A 23,329-nucleotide genomic window follows, 5' to 3' on the forward strand; every position below is an offset into this window, starting at 1 on the left:
CAAAAGCTTACAGCAGTTTGCCAATTTTTTAAGATGAAAAATCAACAAGCTAGCTGAATCCCTCTTGCAACGTACATTAGCTGGTAGCTTGTAAACAAATCATCAGGTCAAATCCAGCGTTCATCAGTCTGAAAAGTAGGAGCTGAAAAAATGGGCCCGTTCTGCTCACCCCTACCTGGAACCCTTTCCTCATGAAACTCTCAGAGTCTGAAATTGTATTTCAGGGTGGCCTAAACATTGGAGGATCAGGCCCTAACTGGCCTTTATAGATTGCTGTACCACCATCGGCTGAAATCTGACAATGAACAAATGGAGCTAGCAAGGACACACGTTGAGAGCATTTTAATATGTATTTATAAGTACGACAGGGTTTTGTCTCATTTCTAAAATTAAACAATTATGATAATCGGGTGTAGTAGCTGATATGAGCAAGACAGCAAATGGCTAAATGTGTATTACTTTTCCTCTTTTTTTACAAAAGTTTTGTTCGATATAACCTGAGATACAGTCTTAATAACTGGGATAATGATGTCTTAATGTGTTCTATTTTTCCACAGGTATAAACATCAATTTCATTTTTATTTTTAATGAAGTAATCAGAGTAGCTATAGCAGGACGACAAAAAAAAAAAGCAAATGTACTGATACACTGTATGAAAAGAGTCCTTTTCCTATTGCCTATTATATGTTTCTTTTCTTTCACAGAAAAGCAGATCACATGTGACATAAGGAACTCCATGTAACACATATCTGCCACTACATATATAGCTTTTAATAAATGATTAGCCTTAGAGAAGGGCCTAAACTGCAGAATTCTGATCCATGTTAGTGACTCTGCTCCCCTTTGCTAAGTTTGGATCAAATTTAGGTTCTAGTCAGAGAAAAGGGCCAGGGATCCATATCCACATTAGGATTCTAAACCTCCCAGAGCCCAGAAGGGTTTGAAAGCCCCTTTCTAATGAATGGAGTCCACATTTTTGACACAACAGTTTGCTGTTGGAAAATGCAATTTAGTCAAAATTGATACATTTTGTGGTTACGTGTTGATTCCAGCAAAAAAATTCAATGGCAAAAAAGGAGAAATGAACTTTCTTGTTTCATTTCAATAATGTTGAAACATTTTGTTTAGACTTTTACATGAAATATTAATTTAATAGTGTATATTACATATACATATAATGCATACAATATATTATGTTTTTACATTAGTGAAACAAAATGATTCAGTGGCTCTGAATTTAAATTTTTTGGACTTTTCATTTTGCAGGAAATTTTGAATATGTTTTTTTTGTTCCAATTGAATGAAAAAACATTTCTAAATGCTGGAATTTCTCACTGAACACAAATTCCAATTTCTTCCCAGCTCTACTGATTCATAAGATTGCTTCATACATCCTCACTGGAAGGGCTGGCAGGTCTTTTAATACCAGACCTCTTGCTTATGTAGAGTAGCACATATGCACAGTATTTCCCTTCCCTCATTTCTTGATTCTACATACATTTGTATGGAGAGGAAAAACAAAAACAAAACCCTTTGTTTTGAAGAGCTCATCTAGTCTTTCTCTTTAGTCCTCTCTCAGTCTTCTATCTGTGTGATATAAAAATTGGATTCTTTGGTAAATTTTATTATTAAGGTGGGTGAGTCATAAAAGTCACAGGCCCCATGATTCAGGGTTATTTCTTAATTCCAGAAATGGATCACAAGGTTGTTTTCTGCCTTCTCTCCCTAATGTTGGGAAATCCAGGAGACTGATAGGCAAATGAATTCCAAAGTAAAACAAATAAGTAGTCACACCCTGTCTTTGCTGAATGTTAGATAAAGTATGAATCAGTTTGAACAATTTGTTTTAGTCTTTTATATTGTTCTTGGAACAACTAAATTATACTGACTGCATGTTGAATTTCATATTTCCCTATGATTTTGTATCTTATAAAATGTTGACCTGGCACAGCTGATGCCTCATATATACACATTCATACTTGCCCGTGAGTTTCAAGTGTAAGAGACCTATGTGAATAATATAGTTGATTAAAGCTAGGCAATTGCTGATTACACTAATGCTATGACCTGCATTACCACTAGCAGCTGCCAAACAAAGGAAGGAGGGGAGAGAGTTGGAGAGGAACTGCAAGAGGCTGTTGCTGGGCTCAGCAGAGGTGCCCTACATTAGGAAACTAAGTATGGCGTATTTATACACCTGCCAGCCTCCTCTCTCTCTTTCCCAGGAGATTGAGTGGAGATTTCTTCAGGAATCTTGGATTTTAAAGGCTGGGAAACTGTTTTTAGTAGGATCTGTTTTCAGAGATGGCCTCTATTTGTGAACTCCATTTGTACCAGAAAATAATTATGGCTGTATTTTTGTGCAATGTTAATATCCAGTGCAGTACTAAGGTGCTTTCCTGAATCAGGATCTGAAAGTCAAAGGGGCTTAGAATCTAAATGCTTAAATCACTTTTGAAAATGGTACTTACACTGTTAAGTCAGTTAGGTGTTGCAATGCTGAACACATGAATACCTTGACAAATCTGGGCCTAAATGACTACCCATTTACACCAGCAATATTCCACTGGCAAAAATGGAGGCTGGCTTGGGGCCTGGCTGACAATTCAGTGCTAAAAATGATACGTGTGGCATTGGAGTACCAATTTTAATACCACAATTCAGAAATGGTGTGAGCTAGCCGCCAGTCAGGCAGGTTTTGCAAACGTCTCAAGTTACTTTTGTGCAATGAAACAAATTTGCCTCCACAGATTATTTCCCCCCTGCATTTAAAGTTTGTTGTTGTTTTGTTTAAAAGTGATCGACTTTATTGAAAGGCCATGTGTTTAGCTAAAAGGAAGCCTGAGCTGAGGGTTGCCCTCAAATATCGAGGCTAGCAGAAGTGTGTGCCATATGTATGGTAAACAGGAAGTGGTTCAGGTCCTGGGGTCCAGCCCTTTGCAGCATGGAATGGTCCAAAGGTGGCTTTCTGCAATGTTTGCCATCCATGGACTGCTTGTGCAACCGCCCACAGACCACAAGGGACCATTCTGGCAGCTGCACATCACCAGATTGTAGGGAAACCCTGCCCACACCTACTTTTTTGGGGGCTGAAAGGAATAGCACAGGAACTTCTATGTGCCCCAGTGCCAGCAGAGATTCCTTCCCAAGGGAAATCTTCTGAGGCCCCTTATACCGATAGCAACACAAAGGAGCTTCAGCAAGAGTTGTCTTCATAGTTTCTTTATTGTGTTCCTCTCTCCTCCATCTGTCACCCCAGTCTCTGTTACTCGACCAGAAACCCAGTAACAGAACAAAAGTTAAATCTTCCGAACCTTGGCCCTTGATTCTGATCTCACATGCATGTAAAGTGGGAGTAAATCCATTAAATTATTGGTGTTATACCAGTGGAGTTACATAGTGGTGAATCAGACCCCAAGAGCTTGCTTCTCCCTTCTGCTCTATCTTTTTCTCCGAAAGGATGATCAAAGAACATGGCTTAGGCACAATTATTTTGCAGAAAATCAAAAGTGTTCCAGCTGCAAATTAAACGTGGAGGAGATTTCTGGGCATACAACACCATCAGGCACAAATGATTATTGAATGGCCTGAGATCGGAAGCTCCACTGCAGATATTTTGTGAGGATGCCCAGTTGGTTATTTAATTCTGTTCAGTGCATCCAAGTCTCTTGTGTTTCAGCCGAGCACATAGCTGTTGTGGTTTCCAGTACTGCTGGAAAAATGGCCTTTGTGCCTGTTTATCTGGGACAATAATATAACCATTGACATTCGGATTCATGCCAATTTCATATTTTACAGCACTGCATAAGCAGTTTTAAACAAGGGAGTCTGCTTCTTTTAAACAAGTTAGATTCGTTTTTACATTTTTAGCTATTATTAAAAAGCATAATTTCTAAAATGAATTTACTCAAGCACAAATGAGTGTGAATGTGCATACATATATACTCCCCCACACATATCATGTACATAAACACATAAGCTGAGTTCATAGATTTAAAGCCAGAAAGAGCCTTTATGATTATTTAGTCTACTCTCCTGTATAACAGAGTTGTCTGTTTTTGTGGCAATAATAAAACATTGGATTATTGGAACAATGAATGTACTTTTCACTCTTTTATTTTGTGTTACTTTTTGCAACTCGCAGACACTAAATTGGATGGGTCAGTTCCATTGGATAGTTTGGCCAGGTTCAATTTATAGTCCTAAATCTGAGCTGTTGTGTTTGAGTTTCACACACACACACACACACACACACACACACACACACACACACACACACACACACACACACACACACACACACACTCTATATGCACATGGCCAGAACCTTAGCTATAGCCAGCAAATGCTTGGTGTAAATAAGCAATGTGGGGTGGGGAGCACAAAGGTGCTGTTTACACTCCCCCCAACTAGAGCTGGTTGGGAATTTTCTGACTAAATGTTTTTTCATGACTGATTCATCAAAACTGAACTATTTTGCAGAAACATATTTATTTCAATGAACTTCTGGCAAAACACAAGTGGGTTCCAATGGAACCCTGCCTGGTTTCCTGCCACCTTACCTGGCGTGCTGCTGGGAAGTCCAGGCTCCCAAGGCCAGTGGCTCTTGGAGCACCCCTGCCATTCAGACCGTCTCTGAGTTGGGGACCCCAGAGCTTCCAGGCTCCCTGTGGCAGATCCCAAGGTACTGCAGAGATGGGAGCCTGGAAGCCCTTGGCAGCTCCAGCTCTAGACAAACCTCCCAAACCTGCAGAGGAGAGCCTGGAAGCCCTGAAAATCTGAGGCTCCTAGGACTTCTAGGTTCCTGGCTCTCTGTCATTTAAACAAACAAACAAGATTATTTCTAAATCACCCCCTCCTCCCGATTTCCCTTCCACTGGAAATTTCACCATTTCCACTTTGTTCTGAAACAGAACATTCAGTTTGTTCAGAATTTTGAATTTTCTCTTGGATGGAAATTCCAGTTTTCGACCAGAATTTTACAGAATTGCTTTGACAGTATAGCACAAACTTTCCTTCTGCTCCAAGTAATCATAGAATCACAGGGTTCAAAGGGACCACAAGGGTCATCTAGTCTAAAGATCCACAGATGCTCCAGCCTTCTTTTGAAAACCTCCAGTAAAGGAGCTTCCACAACCTCCCTAGGCAGTCTGCTCCATTGTCCTACTGTTCTTCCAGTTAGGACTAGTGTCCTGAGATTTAATCTAAATCTTCTGTGCTGTAGTTTGAACCCGTTGCCTCTTGTCCTGCCCTCTGTGGCAAGAGAGAACAACTTTTCTCCATCTTTTTTATGGCAGCCTCTTATCACTAAGCAATTTCTCTCACTTACCTGTCTTTGAAGAAAAACGTTTCTCCTCTAATTTGGGAGATACCATCAAATACAATGTCTTGTTTGCATAACACTGGGGTGACTGGTCCAAGTGTTGGAGCTGGATCTGGCCCAAAATCAGTGGATCCTCCTACAATGAAGAACAGATTTATACTGTAATGTTTGAGTGTATTGTTGTTCTAGTAATGTGAAGACCCCCCAACTGCTATAAATCGTTTAAGGGAAGCAATCACTTCAGTTGTCTGGAGGGTATATTTGATAGAAATTAGAAAATGTTTCAGAGGCTGTGTACTTCAGTGGACAGCGCACTAGATTAGGACTCAGAAGGTCTTGGGGCAGAAGGAGTCTATTCCAAGCACTGCCACTAACCTGCTGTGTGACCTTTGTCAAGACACGTCACTTCTATGTGACTGTATTTCCCCTCCTACTCATAGTTGATCTTGTCTATTTAGTCTGGAAGATTTTCAGGGCTGACAATTTTTGGTAGCAATTTGCAATTATTAATTTTGAGAATTTTTTTCTCAGTGATGGCGTAGTTTAAAATATAACAAACTAAAGTTTATGCCGTGGTATCTGAGCTGATGTGCAGATAATTCTGAATAAGGAGTACTATACATACCAGCTTTTTGTACTGCAGTTTTTCCAGCCTGCTAATAGTTTGCAAGTCATAAATACCCATTTTGAGCCATTTATAGCCTTTCTCCCCTTATTAAGAATCAAAATGTTCTCTTCAAAACATGCACTTTGCCATCTGTTGGATTTTATTTTGTTTTGTTATTTGGCCGCAGCTGCATTGCCTGGTGTAGCATCTGGCTGCTCCTTAGCAATCAGGTGGTTTTACATCATTAAACAAAATGTGACTCCGGCTGATTTTATGTAGCTCTGAATAATGCTAGGAAATGTGTAATGAATATAATCCCAAAAGCAAAATACAAGTTTGTTTGCAGAAATGAAAAGTTCTTTGAGTTAAAGTATTACTTCAGTTACTTAAAGAGGCAGGAAGGATGGTCTTCTGGTTAAGGCTTAGACCTGTGACTTAAGAGAGTTGGGTTAAATTCTGAGCTCTTCCAGAGCCTTTTTTCTATGAACTTTGAATACCACTTAACCTTAGTGTGCCTCACTTCCCAATCTTTTGGTAGTATGCTGCATCCTTTTCTGCTTTCATCCCTTTGTCTTGTCTATTTAGATTGTAAAATATTCCAAGCAGGGATACTTTTTCTGTTTATGTGCAGCACCTTGCACAATGAGGTCCAATCTTGGTTGGGCTCTCCAGACTTTACACAAATGATTAAATAATTGTAATTAAAGAGCCCAGGAATTGGAAAGAATGAAGATCCAAGTCAGGTTTTTGAATAAAGAACTTATGTCTGGTGGTTATTTGGTATTATTATTAGCATTTCTAAGGTGTCCAGAACTACAGAATCAAGGCACCAGTAATTAAGAAGTGATGCAGGTAGAAAAGTGAGAAGCCTGGCTAGAGAAATGATATGATCCTTTCAAACTGATCAGCAGCCTTCTATTCAGAGGTATTTGCAACCCTACACAGTAGTTTACCAAGTGTACAGACTGAATGGATTTTAACTGATCAAAGTCATGAAACCACCACCATGAACTATAAGCTAAAATGATCTCTGGAGAAAAATAAATTAATATTAAAGATGAATGCAGAATACAAATATCTGATATCCCCTTCTTCCCCACAGAAACCACAAGAAACATCTTGTATATACAGATATCACCTTCCACACATTATCTACACATGTTGTTTTTCCTGTTGTACGACCTAAATCGTTGGCTGATTGATAGGGCTGTGATAGAGGTAACAGACTGCACATTATACAAGCAAATTCTGGTCCATCATCAATAAATCAATCAGGTGAGGAGGTTTATTATTCACATATCGTTCTGCAACTTATCAGGAAATAACAAGAAACATCTATCATGTGGAGAATAATCACTAAATTGAGCAGAGTAGAGACAAGAAACTCATGAAAAGCAACTTGTCCCTCCAGCACAATTTATTTTCATTTTAACCACCACCAACAATCACTAGTATCTAAGTCTAGGGAGTGACTCCTTAATGAACAAGGTAGAATTGCTCATCTTCTGAAGCATCCATCTTTGAAAACAATTGTATGAGGATGAAGATGACGTGTGTGTCTCCATCTGTGAAATAGCTTTACCCTCTTTGCATTGCTTTTCGACGAAAAAGGCCCTTGGAGTACAGACTTAAATGTCCTTTACAGGCTAAAAGAGTGACCTCCCTGGTTGGTGTCAGAAGAAGAAAAGTGTATACCCAGCCATTAACCTTTATCACCCCATTGCTTTAAGGAGACTAAATGAAGAGCTGAATATCTGGCATGAAGTTTTCTCTGGCTGATGGTAGGTAGTACACTGTCCTTGGGAAATGTCTACCCCCATGTTAGGCCCAGGTTCTGCCCGGAACTGTGCATGCACATCTCCCATAGAAACAGGGGTGTGGGCAGGAATTTAAATGTTACCTCTTGCTGGGGGGAGCACATTAAACACACACACATTATACACATTAAACCATATCAACACATGCATCATATGCAAAGAAATAAACAGCTGCGTATTCACTATTTCAATGAACTGTATCTTTAATCCACTTCTAATACGGGCTCCTTAACCATATGGGGGGAACATGTGCAAACCAAGTAGGTGTACGTACATCCATAACCTCACGTTATGGGGATACGTGTATGACTCACTGAGTTTGTGCACTGCATGTTAGGAGGAAATACCATAATAGAAAAAAAGGGGAGGGGGGGCAGAGAGCTTCTCCCCCCCCGGGGCTGCAGAGTGAGCTCCTCCTGCACTGGGGGTGGGGCATGGTGCAGGACGCAGAACTCCTCAGCAGGGAGAAAGAAAGAGCTCCTCTCCCCCAGGGCTGCGGCCCATGGGGAGAGTGGGGAGGGTCCATACCAGGACCCTTGTACTGCCCTCTGCCATTTAGTCAAGACAGACCACCCCATTTAGCAATATGTAGGGCAAGGAGATTATGATCCCCTGACACCTGGTCATGACTCCTGAGTTAAGGACTCCATGTTAGAGAACAAGTAGCCCACAATTCCCAGTATGGCGTTTCACAGCCAAAGAGAGAGAGGGCCTTTGAAAGTTCCACCTAAAGATTTGGGATTAACCTATGCAGCTCTGGGGCTTTCACAGCTCAGAAGCTTAAGTGGCCACTTGTTACTGAATTGTACCATTAATGGGAAGTAGGAACACTAACAATATCTTGAGTGAGGCAGGCAAGGAAATGGAAATTTGCATCCCTAATTGGTCAGAAGTGCACATTATTTACAATAGCATCTGAAAACAATAGAGCAGCCTGTACTTTTGATAGATGCTGAATACTTTACCATAAAGTTCCTGGATTCCTTTAATATCATCCTGAGATAGTCTGAAGTTCTTGGTAAATGTGTAGATTGGAGCCATTAGAGCTCCTGGGTCCTCGGAGTGCTCTAGTCCCATGGCATGGCCAAATTCATGAGCAGCAACCAAGAAAAGACTGTAACCTGAACAACACAATGAGTCAACACAGGTTGATTGTATCCAAATAAAGATATACTACCTCTATTATGCTAGTCCCATAAAATTGCCACCACTCCTCACTCCACTAAAAGATTCCCATAATAAATATTGCTTGATGTGGAATTTCATATAATAATAATAAACATGCCATGCATGTTGCCAAGTCTTAGGAAATTTCATTCTACAGAAAGATTTCTTTTAAATCCTATTGTACAGTTGACACGTGCATATACTTTCACTGTCTCCCATGTAAAGTGCCCTTGAACATTAACTTAGTACTTCTGAGAAGGAAGGAAGTAGTTTAAGTGAAACGTTTGATTTATTTAGCATGGAAGAATTAATCTGGACCTTGAATCTTGCTTTCAATCATTAAAAACCATCCAGGGGATATACAGATCTACTGTTTTTTTTTATTTTATTTTAACAAAATAGCTGTTTTCATTATTTGTCTTGCTTGAGTTGAAAATAAGATGAGGTGGGAGGAGGCCTAGGATTAGTGCAGTAGCCTTTCACCTGTGGATTTCTGAGTTTAAAACCTACCTTAGGTCACTAGTAATTTTGTTTGCCATCTTAGAGTCTAGTACATATTTGTCAACACCACGTTGTCACCTCCATAATCTTTATTAGTACAGAAGGGCATTGATTCAGTACTGTTAAAGTACTACCGATAGGTGAAAAATCATCCATATTGCAAAAGGGCAGCATTTTACCAACAGTTACCAAATCACAGTGTCTGAATATAGCAGTTATTTCCTGTTCTAAGAAAATGGAAAATGCTTCTGTATATCAGATACCCAAATTTAGCAATTGTTGGTAAAAGTTGCAAATACTGCATTTAAAAAGATCTCTAATTTATTTACAAATAACACCAAAGATTATTAAAATGAAAAGAATTTATTTAAAAAAATCTTTTCCCCACATTTTCAAGAGATGTGGGTTTTTGGGGGGCTTTGGGCGTTTTTTTCTACTAGCCTTTAGGGCAGTGGTGGGCAACCTGCGGCCCACGGGCCACAGGTTGCCCACCACTGCTTTAAGGGAACATTTATGATTAAAAAACCTGTTTCCTTTGTTGTCTTTTAAAAATATCATGCGAACATTTGTATGTATTTATTTTGACAAGCTTTTTCCAAAACCTAACTTTGGGTGCCTGATGTACTCAGAGAGTGTTCTTTTATTTTCAAAAGTAAAATATGCATTCCCAAATTTTTAGGGAAAGTCATGCAAGTGTACATGAATTATAAATATGGGCCCAAACTTATCCAGGATGTCATGCCAATTACATCCATTACTCACAGCATTTTGGTCAATGTTCTTCTATCTGTGGTTAGCCTGAGACAGAGGCGGGAGTAATACACATTGTTAAAGGGTTTCAAGTATTTCAAGAAACTGTGTTACCTTGATCTGGACAAAAGCCCCATTTGCGGTCATCATCATAGTTACCACTGGAAGCACACCACATTTTGCCATCACTACGTCCAGCACTTGTGCAGGATTCATACTTATTGCCAAGGAAAATGAAAGGAAATACACAAGGAGCTCCTTCTGAATTTCCACCAACCGTTGACATTGCTATGGGGAAATAATATTTAAATACAATAAGTAGAGAATCAACCAGCTTTTGTGACATAAAACTTCTCTTAAATCATACCTAAGCCCAGAAAGCAACTGGAAAATCTGAACTGTTGTAACAAACAGGGAAACTGTGACTGAAAATGACAGTTTGAAAAGGAAATTGCCTGCAACAGAGGAAAAGAGAGATAAAGTCTAACTGTTCCTGCTAAAGCCACTGAAGCTAAAGACAAAAACTGCAACTGGCAACCACTTAAAAGAAGCAGTTACTCTACGGCAGCTCAATGGCATGTGCAATTGGAGAGGGAACTGATTAACAAATGACCTGGTATCAGCCTAATTAATAAGATCTTTTCTGATAATGCTTTCACGTGTCTTCCACAAGTAGATGTATTGATAGAAACTTTATCATTTTGTTATATATCAGCAGATTGTGAAACTGAGGTTTAATTAGCTTCTAAGGACAAAAGAAGATCTTAGAGGAGTCAAAAAGTCAGATCTTGCACGCTGAGATAGTTGAGGTGTATTGATAGAAAGGATCAATTTAAAAGCTGTAGTTTTTAAACTAACTCTAATGAAAAGGATATAAGCTATAAGTGATACATGCTGTGGGGTAAAATTTCTACCTTTGGTACTCATGGAGACCACTTTTGTCTTCCTACTCTACCATATCCACCCACACTTACATATGGTACTCATGTGTAAACATACATACAGAGAGAGAGAGAGACATGTATATATGTTTATGTGTGCAAACATGTATGTCTATTTGAGCATAGTGCATCAGGAAGACCACAGTTGTACTTGTGTGTACCCAAAGTAGAAATTATACTCTAAAGCAAGTATCACAAACAGAGAATACACTCCCCCTACCCCCCCCCCATTAAAAAAATCATTTGCCTTTTTAACACATGTACAGTACTAGCTAGCTGTTGTAAAGTCACTTGTTCTTGTACAGGATTCAAATGATAGTTGGCAGCCGAACATTGCCTTAGAAATTTAAATACATAATTATTTAGTGGTGGAATGTATGTAATTCTCCTGCAGTCATGAAACTCCAGCTTGTAGTGTTCAATAATGCATACAATACACACAGCACAGTAACAAATATTTCTAAGTCCAGGTTTAATGCTAATTGGGACACATCCCGTCAGTTGTTTATGTGGTAATGGTTCCTGAACAGAAGCTAATGCAAGTAGTAACATTAATTTTATATCAACAATTTGTTTTATATGGACATAAGGAAAATATATAAGGCACTTAGGCAAATGAAGCAAAGTCCTAATGCTCAAATCCTCCACCTACAGCACTGAAGTGGGTGAAACAGGTTTACAGGGGCTACAGAGACCCAGTACAAAAAGACACCATATTCCCTTGCATGTCTTTGTGACCATCTCTACAGCTCTCTGCATTGGGAGAAGGCCAGAGAAATGGCCACTGCATCCAAAACTAGAACAGATCCACTGAACCATAAAACTGCTTAGTGGCTATCCATGGGCTGTTACGGCTATTCCAGCCTCTAGACCAGCAGTTCTCAAACTGTGGGTTGGGACCCCAAAGTGGATCACTGCCCAGGCCCAAAGCTGAAGCCTGAGCCCCACCGCCCAGGTCTGAAGACTGAGAGTTTCAGCCCTGAATGGCAGGGCTCAGGTTACAGGCCGCCCAACTGGGGCTGAAGCCCTTGGGCTTTGGCTCTGGTCACCCCACCCGGGACAGTGATGTCTTTGGCTTCCCTGCCCAGGACCGTGAGGTTCAGGCTTTTGCCCTCCTGCCTGGGGCAGTGGTCCTCAGGTGGGCTCAGGCTTCAATTCCCTCCTCCTGGGGTCATGTAGTAATTTTTATTGCTAGAAGGGGGTCATGGTGCAATGAAGTTTGAGAACCCCTGCTCTAGATTCTGATTATAGTGTGCTGCAGCCCAACTTTATAGGCCTGTAGGGCGGATGTTTCTTCCCCTTATTCCTCAGTGTTTAGTGGAATTTTCACTTGTGGATTCAAGACTTGGGCCTTAGGCTGTTATTAATTTTGCCATTCCTACATGGAACAAACAAATCCACCAAGCAAACCCCAAACTTGCCTTACATAACTCTCTTCTTTACACAGTGGGAAAGTCACTATCTCCTGCATGAAGCCAGCATCGCCGACTTGGAAGTTGGGTAGGCAGGGCAAGGTCTTGCTGTGAACTGTGGAAAGGGGCTGCATTACAACTCTGACCAGGTCAGTGCGGGCCACTAAGAGAGAGGAAGCTGGATCTGCTTTTAAATATGGCCAAGGGGTCAGAACCTTCATGGAAAGGATGCTGAAGAACAGTGCACCCTATTTGTTGCTCAAGGTTGGAATGAAGGGTATTGAGTAGCTACAGTGCAGGAGCCTGGCTTAGCCAGCTCGCATGTAGATTGTACAGGATTCATGTGGGACATACGGACTTTCATGCTGTGAAAATAGGATAGTTAAATATGGCAGGATTTGGGGTTTGCTTTGTGGATTTGCAGAATCTATGCCAAAGCCATAGGGTCATTCCACTTCCACACCCACTGTACCGAGGCATCACTGGGCTTAAATGGCATAGGGGGCTTTGTGCCATAATTTGGAAAGAGCTCCTATATTTGCTGTAAATCTATAGAGAGCTGGAATCAGGACTAACCAGGCCACTTAGAAGACTGGTATTTTGCACAAACCAGACATAAACAATAAACAAATGCAAAGCACAACAGTCTGATTATGTAGTAACTTCTGCCCAAAAGTTAGTAATTATTTGTATTACCAGAGCACATAGGAGCCCCAGTCTTGGAGCAGAACCCCACCGTGCTAGACACTGTCCAAAAAACAAAAAGAGGGTCCTTACAGGTAAGTGTTTGAACTACTTCTAGTTATTGTTAAGGTTTTGTGTAAGAATTTCAGTATATTAGTTCCAGTGTTCTCCTGCTCATTTAACTATCACTTAGATTTTTCTGTGTCCCCATTACCAGTTATGCAAAGTTTGATACTTTTACATTCTTTTTTACTGTTAAGAGGAATGGTGGCTCAGAGGGTCAGAAATAATCAGCAACCAATCAAAATGCTCCAAGTGCCTATTTTAAACAGAGATGGCTTTTTAAAAAGCCTGGAAATGGAGTCAATCTGTTTGTTCATCAGCCAGCCATTGCTCCAGAGTTAGGCTTACATTTAGTTTGGGTTTCATTACATTTGGTGGCTTCACCTTGGCTCCCTTAAGTGCCAAGAATTCTGAACCATCATAGGCAGTTTAAATGAGTAACTGTGCCGTTAGTCTGTATCTCAGAAAAACAATCCCTGCCAAGTTATACAATCCTCTAAACTAATTTTGTCCCTGTGACACGCTACGTAGTAACAACTGAAGTTAACAAGCATTAAAAATTGTCAAGAAAGCAGAAAGATCATTCTTCTGGAGTGAAGGGATAATTTTCAATTTGTTTCCTAGTATGTTGTAAATTCATAAAGGCATGTTTATTGAGTTAAATCTGACTGTGCTAAACACCCTTTTAAAAAAAGAAAAAAATTAAATGTTGAGCATTAGTCATTGGCTGTTTAAGTTTCACATTTCCTTTGTACTGCTTTTTTCATTTGCGGCTCATGTTTCAGGGATATTAAAAAGTAATCATCTACCCACATTTACCATGTAGTGGTAGACATTTATCCCTAAAATTTGAAGGCATGCTCCTACATACATGTGTGCTTATGCTCATTCCTGATTTAGCTGTGCAAATTCCTGATGTCCATGGGCAAGCTATCTAGGATTGTGTGTATGCATCCAAGATTTTTTCATCTGAATTGGGTATATGCAAAATTGCATGCAACCTTAGATGCATATGGGTTTACAAATTTGGGCCATCCTTTGGTTGGCCTGCAGTATACCTCAGATATATGACTGTTGTGGGTAATTCCATTTCCATCTGGAAGCTGAAAGAGCCAAGGAATCTGGGAAAGTTGCTATTTGTGACTTATGTTAGAAAAATGCAAGCAAACTCTTTCAAACCTCAGGAAAGCTTCAGCTCTGAGCTTTGGTCCAATGTTCCAAGTGTGGTTCTGATTACATCTGAATGGATATATTCACTGCTAGTCAGGTGACTAGAGTGGTGAAGGAAAAAGACATACCAAGGCCTCAATTCATTTTTGGGTGTAATTCAAGGGGTTAGTTCTGATCTGTACTGCACAGCTCTCCCTAGCTATTTTCCAGTACTTGGGCTGATAGTCCAGAGATTTATTTATCTGGGGCCTGCTGGAAGAGCATACACAGTAAAGGGGACAGAATTCTGGAATCCACTTCCCTTTTGGTCTGACAGAGCACTGCTCCCTACCTGCCAGGCATATTGAACAGCTATTTTATTTTCTCTGACTTTTCCTGAGATGCAGAAATGACTGGAGGATTTTTGTTCTTCCTGGGGGTTGGAGGGTCAGATGGGAATTCAGTAGTTCTTTATTCTTGTTAACTGACGTTGCCTTGGTTTAATATTATATTGCATATAAACTCATGTAGGTTTATGTATGGGCTTATTTATAGGTTATATTGTGCATGTACCTAGAAGCCACAATCAGCAGATTTTCAGTAAAGTGGAAATATCAGCACATATGCCCCCAACTCAACTACTTGTAACTCTTCAACTAAAGGATGGAGAATTACTTGTGCGACATACAGATCAATGACAAACTAGACCAGCATAACAAATATCTATTTACCAGTCTCTGGGCAGAAGCCATATTTCTTATCTCTGTCGTAGTCTTCTGTAGTTCCACACCACCGGTACCCATCTGTCCTTCCTTCTGTTGTACAGCTGTCATAGGATGTGCCTTGAAATTTGAAGGGGAACTTACATGGCTGCCCTTCACTATTTCCACCCATCGTGAAAAGAGCTGAAGTGAAAGTGAAGCAGAAAAAAAAATAGAATATTTTTAAGGAGTAACTGTATACATTATAACTAGAAATTGGTAAGAAAAAACATTATTGATTAATTATGTGTAGTATGGCAGCATGAAGAGGCCCCAAATAACATGAGGGGCCCATTGTGCTCGGTGCTGTACATACGCATGGTAAGAGACCAGAGAGTTCATAAGCTAAACAGACAAGGGTGGGAGAGAGGAAGTAATATCCCCATTTCACAGATGGAGGAACTGAGGCACAGAGAGATTAAGTGACTTGTTCACAATAATTATTAACATGGCTCAAGTGAAGTCCACTGGGCTACTCGAGTTTATGGCAATATATCTTTTATACCCTGCCTCATAATATATTACTGCCTATTTGTAGCTAATACTTCTGCTTCAAACAAGGCTTTGAGGGAGTGTTCCAGGAAGCCATCTATTTTCCTTAGTGTTTTGCTAATTAATTTACACTGTGCTACAGAGGTTGCTAAAATAGCATCTTAAACATGTAGACAGGTTTGTAGCCTGCCGCTGTCACTTTAGATGACAGTTTTCCTAATGAGCATGTTATGTGACATTCCTCTGTTTGTTTAGTCTGCAGACTGCAATAGAAGATACAAGCAGGGGAGACCATACCCTGGCATTTTTACTATCTCACTTTTCTTTCCTTTAACTTCTCAATAGCTCTGCTTTACTTTTCTGAATGCCCACACAACAGTCACTTGATGCTGCAGTGATTGACACTCTATAAACATCCAAGCTAGATAGACTGAACTTCACTCCTCTGACAAAGAGGGACAGATGGGCATGCCTCCTGAGTTCCCTCCCAGTTAATAGTTTTGGACATGAGATGCTCCTCTTCAAGAAGTTCAGGTTTGCATCCTCCCTCTCACCCACCCACACATAAACAAGCCTCATGACTTATGAACATTCCCAAGATTTCTATAGTCCCTGAGAATCATGACTCCTTCTATCACATAAATGGGGAAGAAGGGTCTTGAAGTGAAGCCACAGAACTAACTCTATGGCTGGAGATCTGGGTTATCTCCTTAGGTCTGCCACAGACATCCTGTGTGGCCCAGGAAAGGGCAATTAAATGGTCTTGGCCTGATTTTCAAAAATAGGTGTGAAAATGAGTAATGTATGTGTGTGATAATGACCTGGTATCCATCTAAAGGGAGCATCAAAATCTAGGGGGTAAGAAAGTTGCACCTAGGACACGGTATCTTTCCTTTAAGGTGTATGTTACTTTTAAGTCTATATTTCAGCCAGTTCTGACTACTGAAAAATTATCACAGGCACTTTGTATTTGTGGGATTAGTTTTTCCCTGGGCTTAATCTGTTATGTAAGCAGCAAGATGGCTGTATTTACAAATCCATTGTTTCTTGGCTTGATTTGCTTTTTTTTAGGGGGAAAACCACCTTCTAGCTCTATGGGCTAACAGAACTGAGTGGCATCACTGCTGAATAGGGAAATATTGTGACACAGATGACTGCCTTTCCAAGTTAAAGTATGTACTGACTAGGGCATTAAGGATCCAATCTTTCCAGTTAGCGTGCTTTGGTCCCATTGGGGGGAGGGTGTTCGGTACCTTCCAGGACTGGGTCAGAAATTATAAAAGAACAAGTTATTGCTTAAATGTAGCAAGCATGGTCTTCTGGTCTGGCCAAGCTATCCTCTGCACAGGATCCAGGAGAGTGAGGCTTAACGCCATATTTATGCTTCACTGATCCTGCGATCGGCCACAATAGGATCCTATCTCTAGGGGGCACTGCATCCTTCAGGGACCTCTGGATCTCGAGACGCTCTGGCAATGTCCAAACATATGGCCCCTATGCTGGGGGAGCAGGGCAAAAGTGACAGAGCTGGAGACAAGTGTCTGACTCAGTATTTATGTCTCAGATTCTGGTGGTGAGTTAGTCAGGACACATACATTAAACAGTGCTGTCTTTATTTTGATTGGTGAAAGATTTTTAAGAGAAAAGACACTTGGAAAGCAAAACAAAATTGAGTTGTTTGGATGACTCATTTGCTGCATATTCGGCTTCCAGGTACAGATCTGGCAGCCTCGGTCTATGAGTAGAATTTTTCATTGGTTTGAACAGGGAGGAATGGAGGGAGGGATAGCTCAGTGGTCTCATTGGCCTGCTAAACCCAGGGTTGTGAGTTCAATCCTTGAGGGGGCCATTTAGGGATCTGGGGCAAAAATTGGGGATTGGTCCTGCTTTGAGAAGGGGGTTGGAGTAGATGACCTCCTGAGGTCCCTTCTAACCCTGATATTCTATGATTCTAGGGATACATTGCAAAATCATTTCAGTACAATATTAAAACACAGTCAAAATAAGGTTCTTCAATTTACCCACAGGTAATGACATGTGATGCTAAAAGTCCCTCATTCCAACAAAGTTCTTACAGGGTTACAAGTTTTTTTAAACTTAAACCTCTTTGAGTTTTATTGTAAATGAAAAATAAAAGTATCACTTGCTCAGAGAACTGAAATAAAGGTGCAGTTACTTATCATCAAGCCATCATCCAGGGCCTGATTTTGATGTTAAAGCAGGGTAAATCAGGAGTAACGCTAACGCAAAGTTACACTAATGTCAGAGTACAATCAGGTCCAGTATTTCCAGCCCTCAATTAAGTATCGAACTTGTGAGGGGTGCAGCACCCTCAACTCTTTGAGGAAGGTCATTCAACCCTGAACATTTCTCAGCTGGCTGGTGTGTGTGGGACTGAGGCATGGCTTTCCCACGGTCCCTCTACTCCCCGGAGCACCAGGTCTGCGATGCAGTTCGGGCTTCACATGGGCCCCATAAAATGAGATAAAGGTTCTCTACTCCTATCCTGCCCACTGCACAAAACAAACCTTTGAGTTTGATTATCCTTTACACAGAGGGCCTTTTACACCACTTAGGCAGTATAAAGGGGCCTGCAAGTGGGTTATACCCTAGGCCCTGTTACACTACCAGAATGTTGTCGAAGGACTTCAGTGTAAATGAGAACCAAGGCCATATGTTCTCAGCAGTGAGCTGTAGCTCACGAAAGCTTATGCTCAAATACATTTGTTAGTCTCTAAGGTGCCACAAGTACTCCTTTTCTTTTTGCGGATACAGACTAACACGGCTGCTACTCTGAAACCTGACTTATATATGTTAGTTGATAGCTGGGTTGGCGTTCTGAAAGGTGCACGTATAGTGTTTAAAATACCTATACTTCTTCTGGGCAGAATAGCTTTAAAAAAGCCTTCAGTGCATATTCAGGGCTTAAACAGTTCTTTTAATCATTTCACATGTATTCTCTGGTTATATAATGTTACAGGAAAACTAAAGACACTGACTTCAGAAATAAAAGAGCAACCTACTGACAATTAGAAATCTTTCCTGACCCAACAGACTCCATGATGTAAATCCCCAATCCTGCCGTATTTGAATGTATTCCTAGGTTTTAGAAAATGGTGTCTTGGAATAATAAGTGCACAATACCATGTGTTTAACAAGAAACATCTGTGCATAGCTGTTCAAGGATCTTGCAAAACAATTACATCACAAACAAACAGCTCAAAACCACCAATTCAGTTTCAAAACATTGACACCAGCATTTTGGTCATTCAGAATCATAACTCCCCTTGACATTTGAAGAGACTGTTTAAATTCTCTAACCCATGTAATTTTAGGCCCAGAAATAGCCCAAGATACATGAATGTCTATCTGTCCACCTACCTACCTAACCATCGTCCCTGCAGTATCTAAGCACCTCTAGTATTTTAAAGAAGTAACAACCGTAAGTTCTCTCTACTCCTCCTTTCCAGCTTGAAGGAAAAGTAACTTGATGAGTTTATAAGGGAGTGATTTCGGGGAGGTGGGGAAGTTGGCGGAAAGACTGAGGGCTTGCTGACATGGGTGAAGCAAAGTGCCCCACAGCAGTGTGATTTCTAGAATGCTCTAATGAGCTGAGCTCGAACTGCCCAGTGTAACTGCTGACCTACTCCAAGAGTACCTAGTGCGCACTAAGATGATGTGAACTCGGTACCTCTCTGAGTGCACCAGCAGGGTTTACTTGGGGCAATTAGAACACAGCACCTCAGAGTGCTTTGCAATATTGACATGCCCTCAGAAATGAAGGACCCCCTTCTGTCACCTCAGGGTTGGAATAATGAAGTATGTGCCACTATACCTGAAACTACTGATGACTCTGAAAAACCCTGGTTCATTTTGCTAATAGTGAAAACCTCCTGTTCTGAAAAGGGAGCCCAAGAAACACCTCAGATGATGATTGCCTCTGATCACTCGTAGGACAAGAAGACAAGCAGGAAAGCATTGAAAAGGAGGGTATGAGAAAACCTTTTTCTACACAACAGCTATTATTGTCTCAAAAATTATGGCTGCTGGACTGATAAATATATAAATAGAAATATCCATGTGGGCAGTTGTTTTATGTGAGCCACTGCTGATCTCCGCAGTATATGTTACATGGTAGTTAGGGTTGTTAGACTGGGCTGGCATGGGCTTGATCCTGCAAGATACTGAGCATATCTGGTTTTATTAGCTTTATTTTAAAGCACTGGATAAGATGTTTATTAAGATGCACTCCCTTTCCCAATACAATCTACAGTCTAGATATACTCCAGCCTCAACCTTGCAAATAGGTGCACTTCAAGTGTTCCAGGGAGGAACAGCATAATTCCAACAATTTTTGGTTTCAAACAAAACCTCCAATATATTTCATTCAATCATTCCTTTCTGACTCATTATTATATAATTAACTATTGTATTACAGTAGAACCTGGAGACTTCCAATGGGATTGTGAGCCCATTGTTCTGGGCACAGTATAAAATACACCAGGGACACCCTCCAGAAATTTTTCATATGCTGTGCACAGCTGAACCACTCTCACTTTAACTTAAAAATCATGACAGAGGGGCTGATGGGCCAAATTTCAGTGAGCAGCGCTTGCGACCTGGAGCGTGGGGTCTCAGCACAACTCATTATCCCAGCAGACCCTCTGTCAAGGGGCTGCCGGGTGAAATCTGAGTGATGCCATGATCCTGTATGGCAGGTTGCAATGCCACTCAGTTTGGGGGCCCTCCCAAATAGGGCCCCTTTTTCCCCCTGTTCTGGGCAGCTCTGTCCCCCAATTGGTGCCCCTGCCAATGATACACAACATGCGTACAGCTGTGAGCAACATTGAGGGTATGTCAGTGGTGGGCAGCGATCGATCCAGCAGGGATTGATTTATCACATCTAGTCTAAACGTGATAAATCGACCCCCGAGCACTCTCCCGTCAACTACTGTACTCCACCGCCACGAGAGGAGCAGGCAGAGTTGACGGGGGAGCAGCAGCAGTCGACTCACTGCAGTGAAGACACCATGGTAAGTCAATCTAAGTACATTGACTTCAGCTACGTTATTCACGTAGCTGAAGTTGTGTAACTCAGATCGATTCCCCCCAACACATCAGTTCCTGACTCCAAGATCTTACAATCCAAGTAGAAAAAGAATGGAAGGGGGATGTAGAGGTAAAATGACTTGGTCAAGGTCACACAGTAGGTCAGTTGCAGAGTTGGAAATAGAACCCAGTTATCTTGAGCTGTAGGCCCCAGCCCTACTCACAGGGCCACACTTCCTCTCCAGAATATTTCCTGCAGTTTGACATCCATTACATCAAATTAAAGTTCACATAACATAAGAGTTTTCTGTAATCTTCTACTTTGCAGACTGACCCTCAAGTTTTAAACAATGGACATATTAAAACTGTATGAAGGGAAAAATGTTCACCAAATTAGTGTTACTTTAAAAACAATCACCACATTACGTATATGTGCAAAAATTGCTGAATGAATGAAATTGTTATACAAATTATTTCATCTGTATATGATCTTTCCTAAAAAAAGTTCCAAATTATCTGTGAGTCCTAGCGCTCTGTTCACAATTCAAAAAGCTTAATAAAAATACCCTACATATGATCTCAGTTTTTCAAAACCCACTAGAATTTTTCCATTAATATGGTTTCTAATATATGGTTTCTGAAATACTCAGTGTCATTCCTCTGTCTGCACTAGGAAATTGAAAGTACTTTTTAAATAAAAGACTCATTTGGCATTTGTTAACAATAAAAACCTAATTCTAAAAGCATGCTCACTTACCTGACTAGCATTTTGCAATATACCATTAACTATATAACTTCTGTGACAGGGTCGGGCCAGATGGCTATAGGAGAGTAATAGAAGGCAGATATATTAGCCCCAGGCTAAGTAGGTCCCTTTTCCCTGGGTAAGGTAACAGGAAAGGTTCCAGAACAATCAGGAACTTTCTGGAGACAATTAAGACAGGCTGATTAGAACACCTGCAGTCAATCAAGAAGCTGCTAGAATCAATTAAGGCAGGCTAATCAGGACACCTGGGTTTTAAAAAGGAGCTCACTTCAGTTTGTGGTGTGCATGTGAGGAGGTGGGAGCAAGAGGCACTAGGAGCTGAGAGTGAGAACGCGGACTGTTGAAAGACTGAGGAGTACAAGCATTATCAGACACCAAGAGGAAGGTCCTATTGTGAGGATAAAGAAGGTGTGGGGAGGAGGACATGGGGAAGTAGCCCAGGGAGTTGTAGCTGTCACACAGTTGTTCCAGGAGGCACTCTAGACAGCTGCATTCCATAGGGCCCTGGGCTGGAACCCGGAGTAGAGGGCGGGCCCGGGTTCCCCCCAAACCTCCCAACTCCTGGTTGGACACAGGAGGAGTCGACGTGGACTGTGAATTCAGAAAAACAGCCAAGCTGAGGGCTGCCGTGAAGCTCCAAGGTGAGCAAATCCACCAATAAGCACAAGACCCACCAAGGTAGAGCAGGAACTTTGTCACAACTGGTATCAGCAGTGGGATCTGGTGTCCACAGTGCGGCGGAAGAAGGAGGGTGTTTGGAAGGAAAAAAAAAAAAAGGGAAGAGGGTCTATTTTTATTATTTTTCACCACAATGGAGGAGGTAGTGCAGGCACTGATACAAGCCATGGCTGCCCAGCAGGAGGCTACTCGTGTCCAGGCAGCCGCCCAACAGGAGGCAGTGCAGCTGCAGCAAGAGACTAATCGCCTGCTGATGGACCAGGCTGCTCAAGACTGGGCTATGTTGCGGGAACTGGTAAACCAGGTAAAGGCCCTTACAGAGCTGAACCGCAGTCATGAGGGGACGCAGATCATGCGGGCTAGCAATTGGCTGCAGAAAACGACGCGGGAGGATGATGTAGAGGCATACCTCCTGGCCTGTGGGAGGCTTGGCCCCGAGAACAGTGGTCTGGCATCCTCGCTTCATTCCTGTGTGGGGAGGCCCAGAAGGCCTACTATGATTTGCCTGAAGAGGCTGTGGCAGACTACCCCCAGCTGAAAGCAGAGATCCTGGCCAGATCTGGGGTAACGACTGCAGTGCGGGCCCAGCAATATCATGAGTGGAGGTACCAGGAAAACAAAACCTCGCGGTCCCAATTATATGACCTCATCCATCTCGCACGAAAGTGGTTACAAACTGAGTCCCAGAGTCCGGAGGAGATACTAGAGGTTCTGGTCATCGACCAGTACATGAGAGGACTACCGCCACACCTTCGTGCCTGGGTAAGCCAGAATGAACCCTCCACCTACGACGAGGTTGTCGCGCTGGTAGAAAGGCAAAGGACGGTGAGGGAGCTGACCTGACCGGTTAAGGAAGAAGCACCCCAGGTTACACTAGCAGCACCAAGCCCTAGAGCTCGGGTGACTGGGCCACCAGGAGAACCCAGGTGGAAAAAGAGAGGGGCTGAAGGCCCACCAGAAGCCGCAAAGAGTCGGAGCACTGAGGGGGAAGAGGATTGTGATGTTAGACTACCCAAACCAAGAGACCAGGGAATGCCTAGGGCTCCAGACAGATGTTACGCCTGCGGGGAGTGGGGACACATAGCTGCACAGTGTCCAATGCCAAGGAGCCTATGCAGTGTAACCTGGGGAACTGGGCAGACCCATGCTCCCTAATCCACCTTGTGGGG

At 41.7% G+C, this 23,329-nt stretch overlaps 1 protein-coding gene across 1 annotated transcript in view; it reads right to left on the minus strand.

Moving 5' to 3' along the window:
- MMP2 (matrix metallopeptidase 2) overlaps positions 1 to 23,329 on the minus strand; it is a 50,407-nt gene that overhangs the window by 9,937 nt on the left and 17,141 nt on the right. The window contains exons 6-9 of the mRNA XM_073307587.2: positions 15,146 to 15,319; positions 10,280 to 10,453; positions 8,713 to 8,868; positions 5,330 to 5,459 (exon numbers count right to left, since the gene is read on the minus strand). Coding sequence (XP_073163688.1) covers positions 5,330 to 5,459; positions 8,713 to 8,868; positions 10,280 to 10,453; positions 15,146 to 15,319 — 634 coding nt within the window. The remainder of the gene's footprint in view (positions 1 to 5,329; positions 5,460 to 8,712; positions 8,869 to 10,279; positions 10,454 to 15,145; positions 15,320 to 23,329) is intronic.

The sequence above is a fragment of the Lepidochelys kempii genome, chromosome 12 (genome assembly GCF_965140285.1).
Source record: "Lepidochelys kempii isolate rLepKem1 chromosome 12, rLepKem1.hap1, whole genome shotgun sequence".
Taxonomy (NCBI): Eukaryota; Metazoa; Chordata; order Testudines; family Cheloniidae; genus Lepidochelys; species Lepidochelys kempii.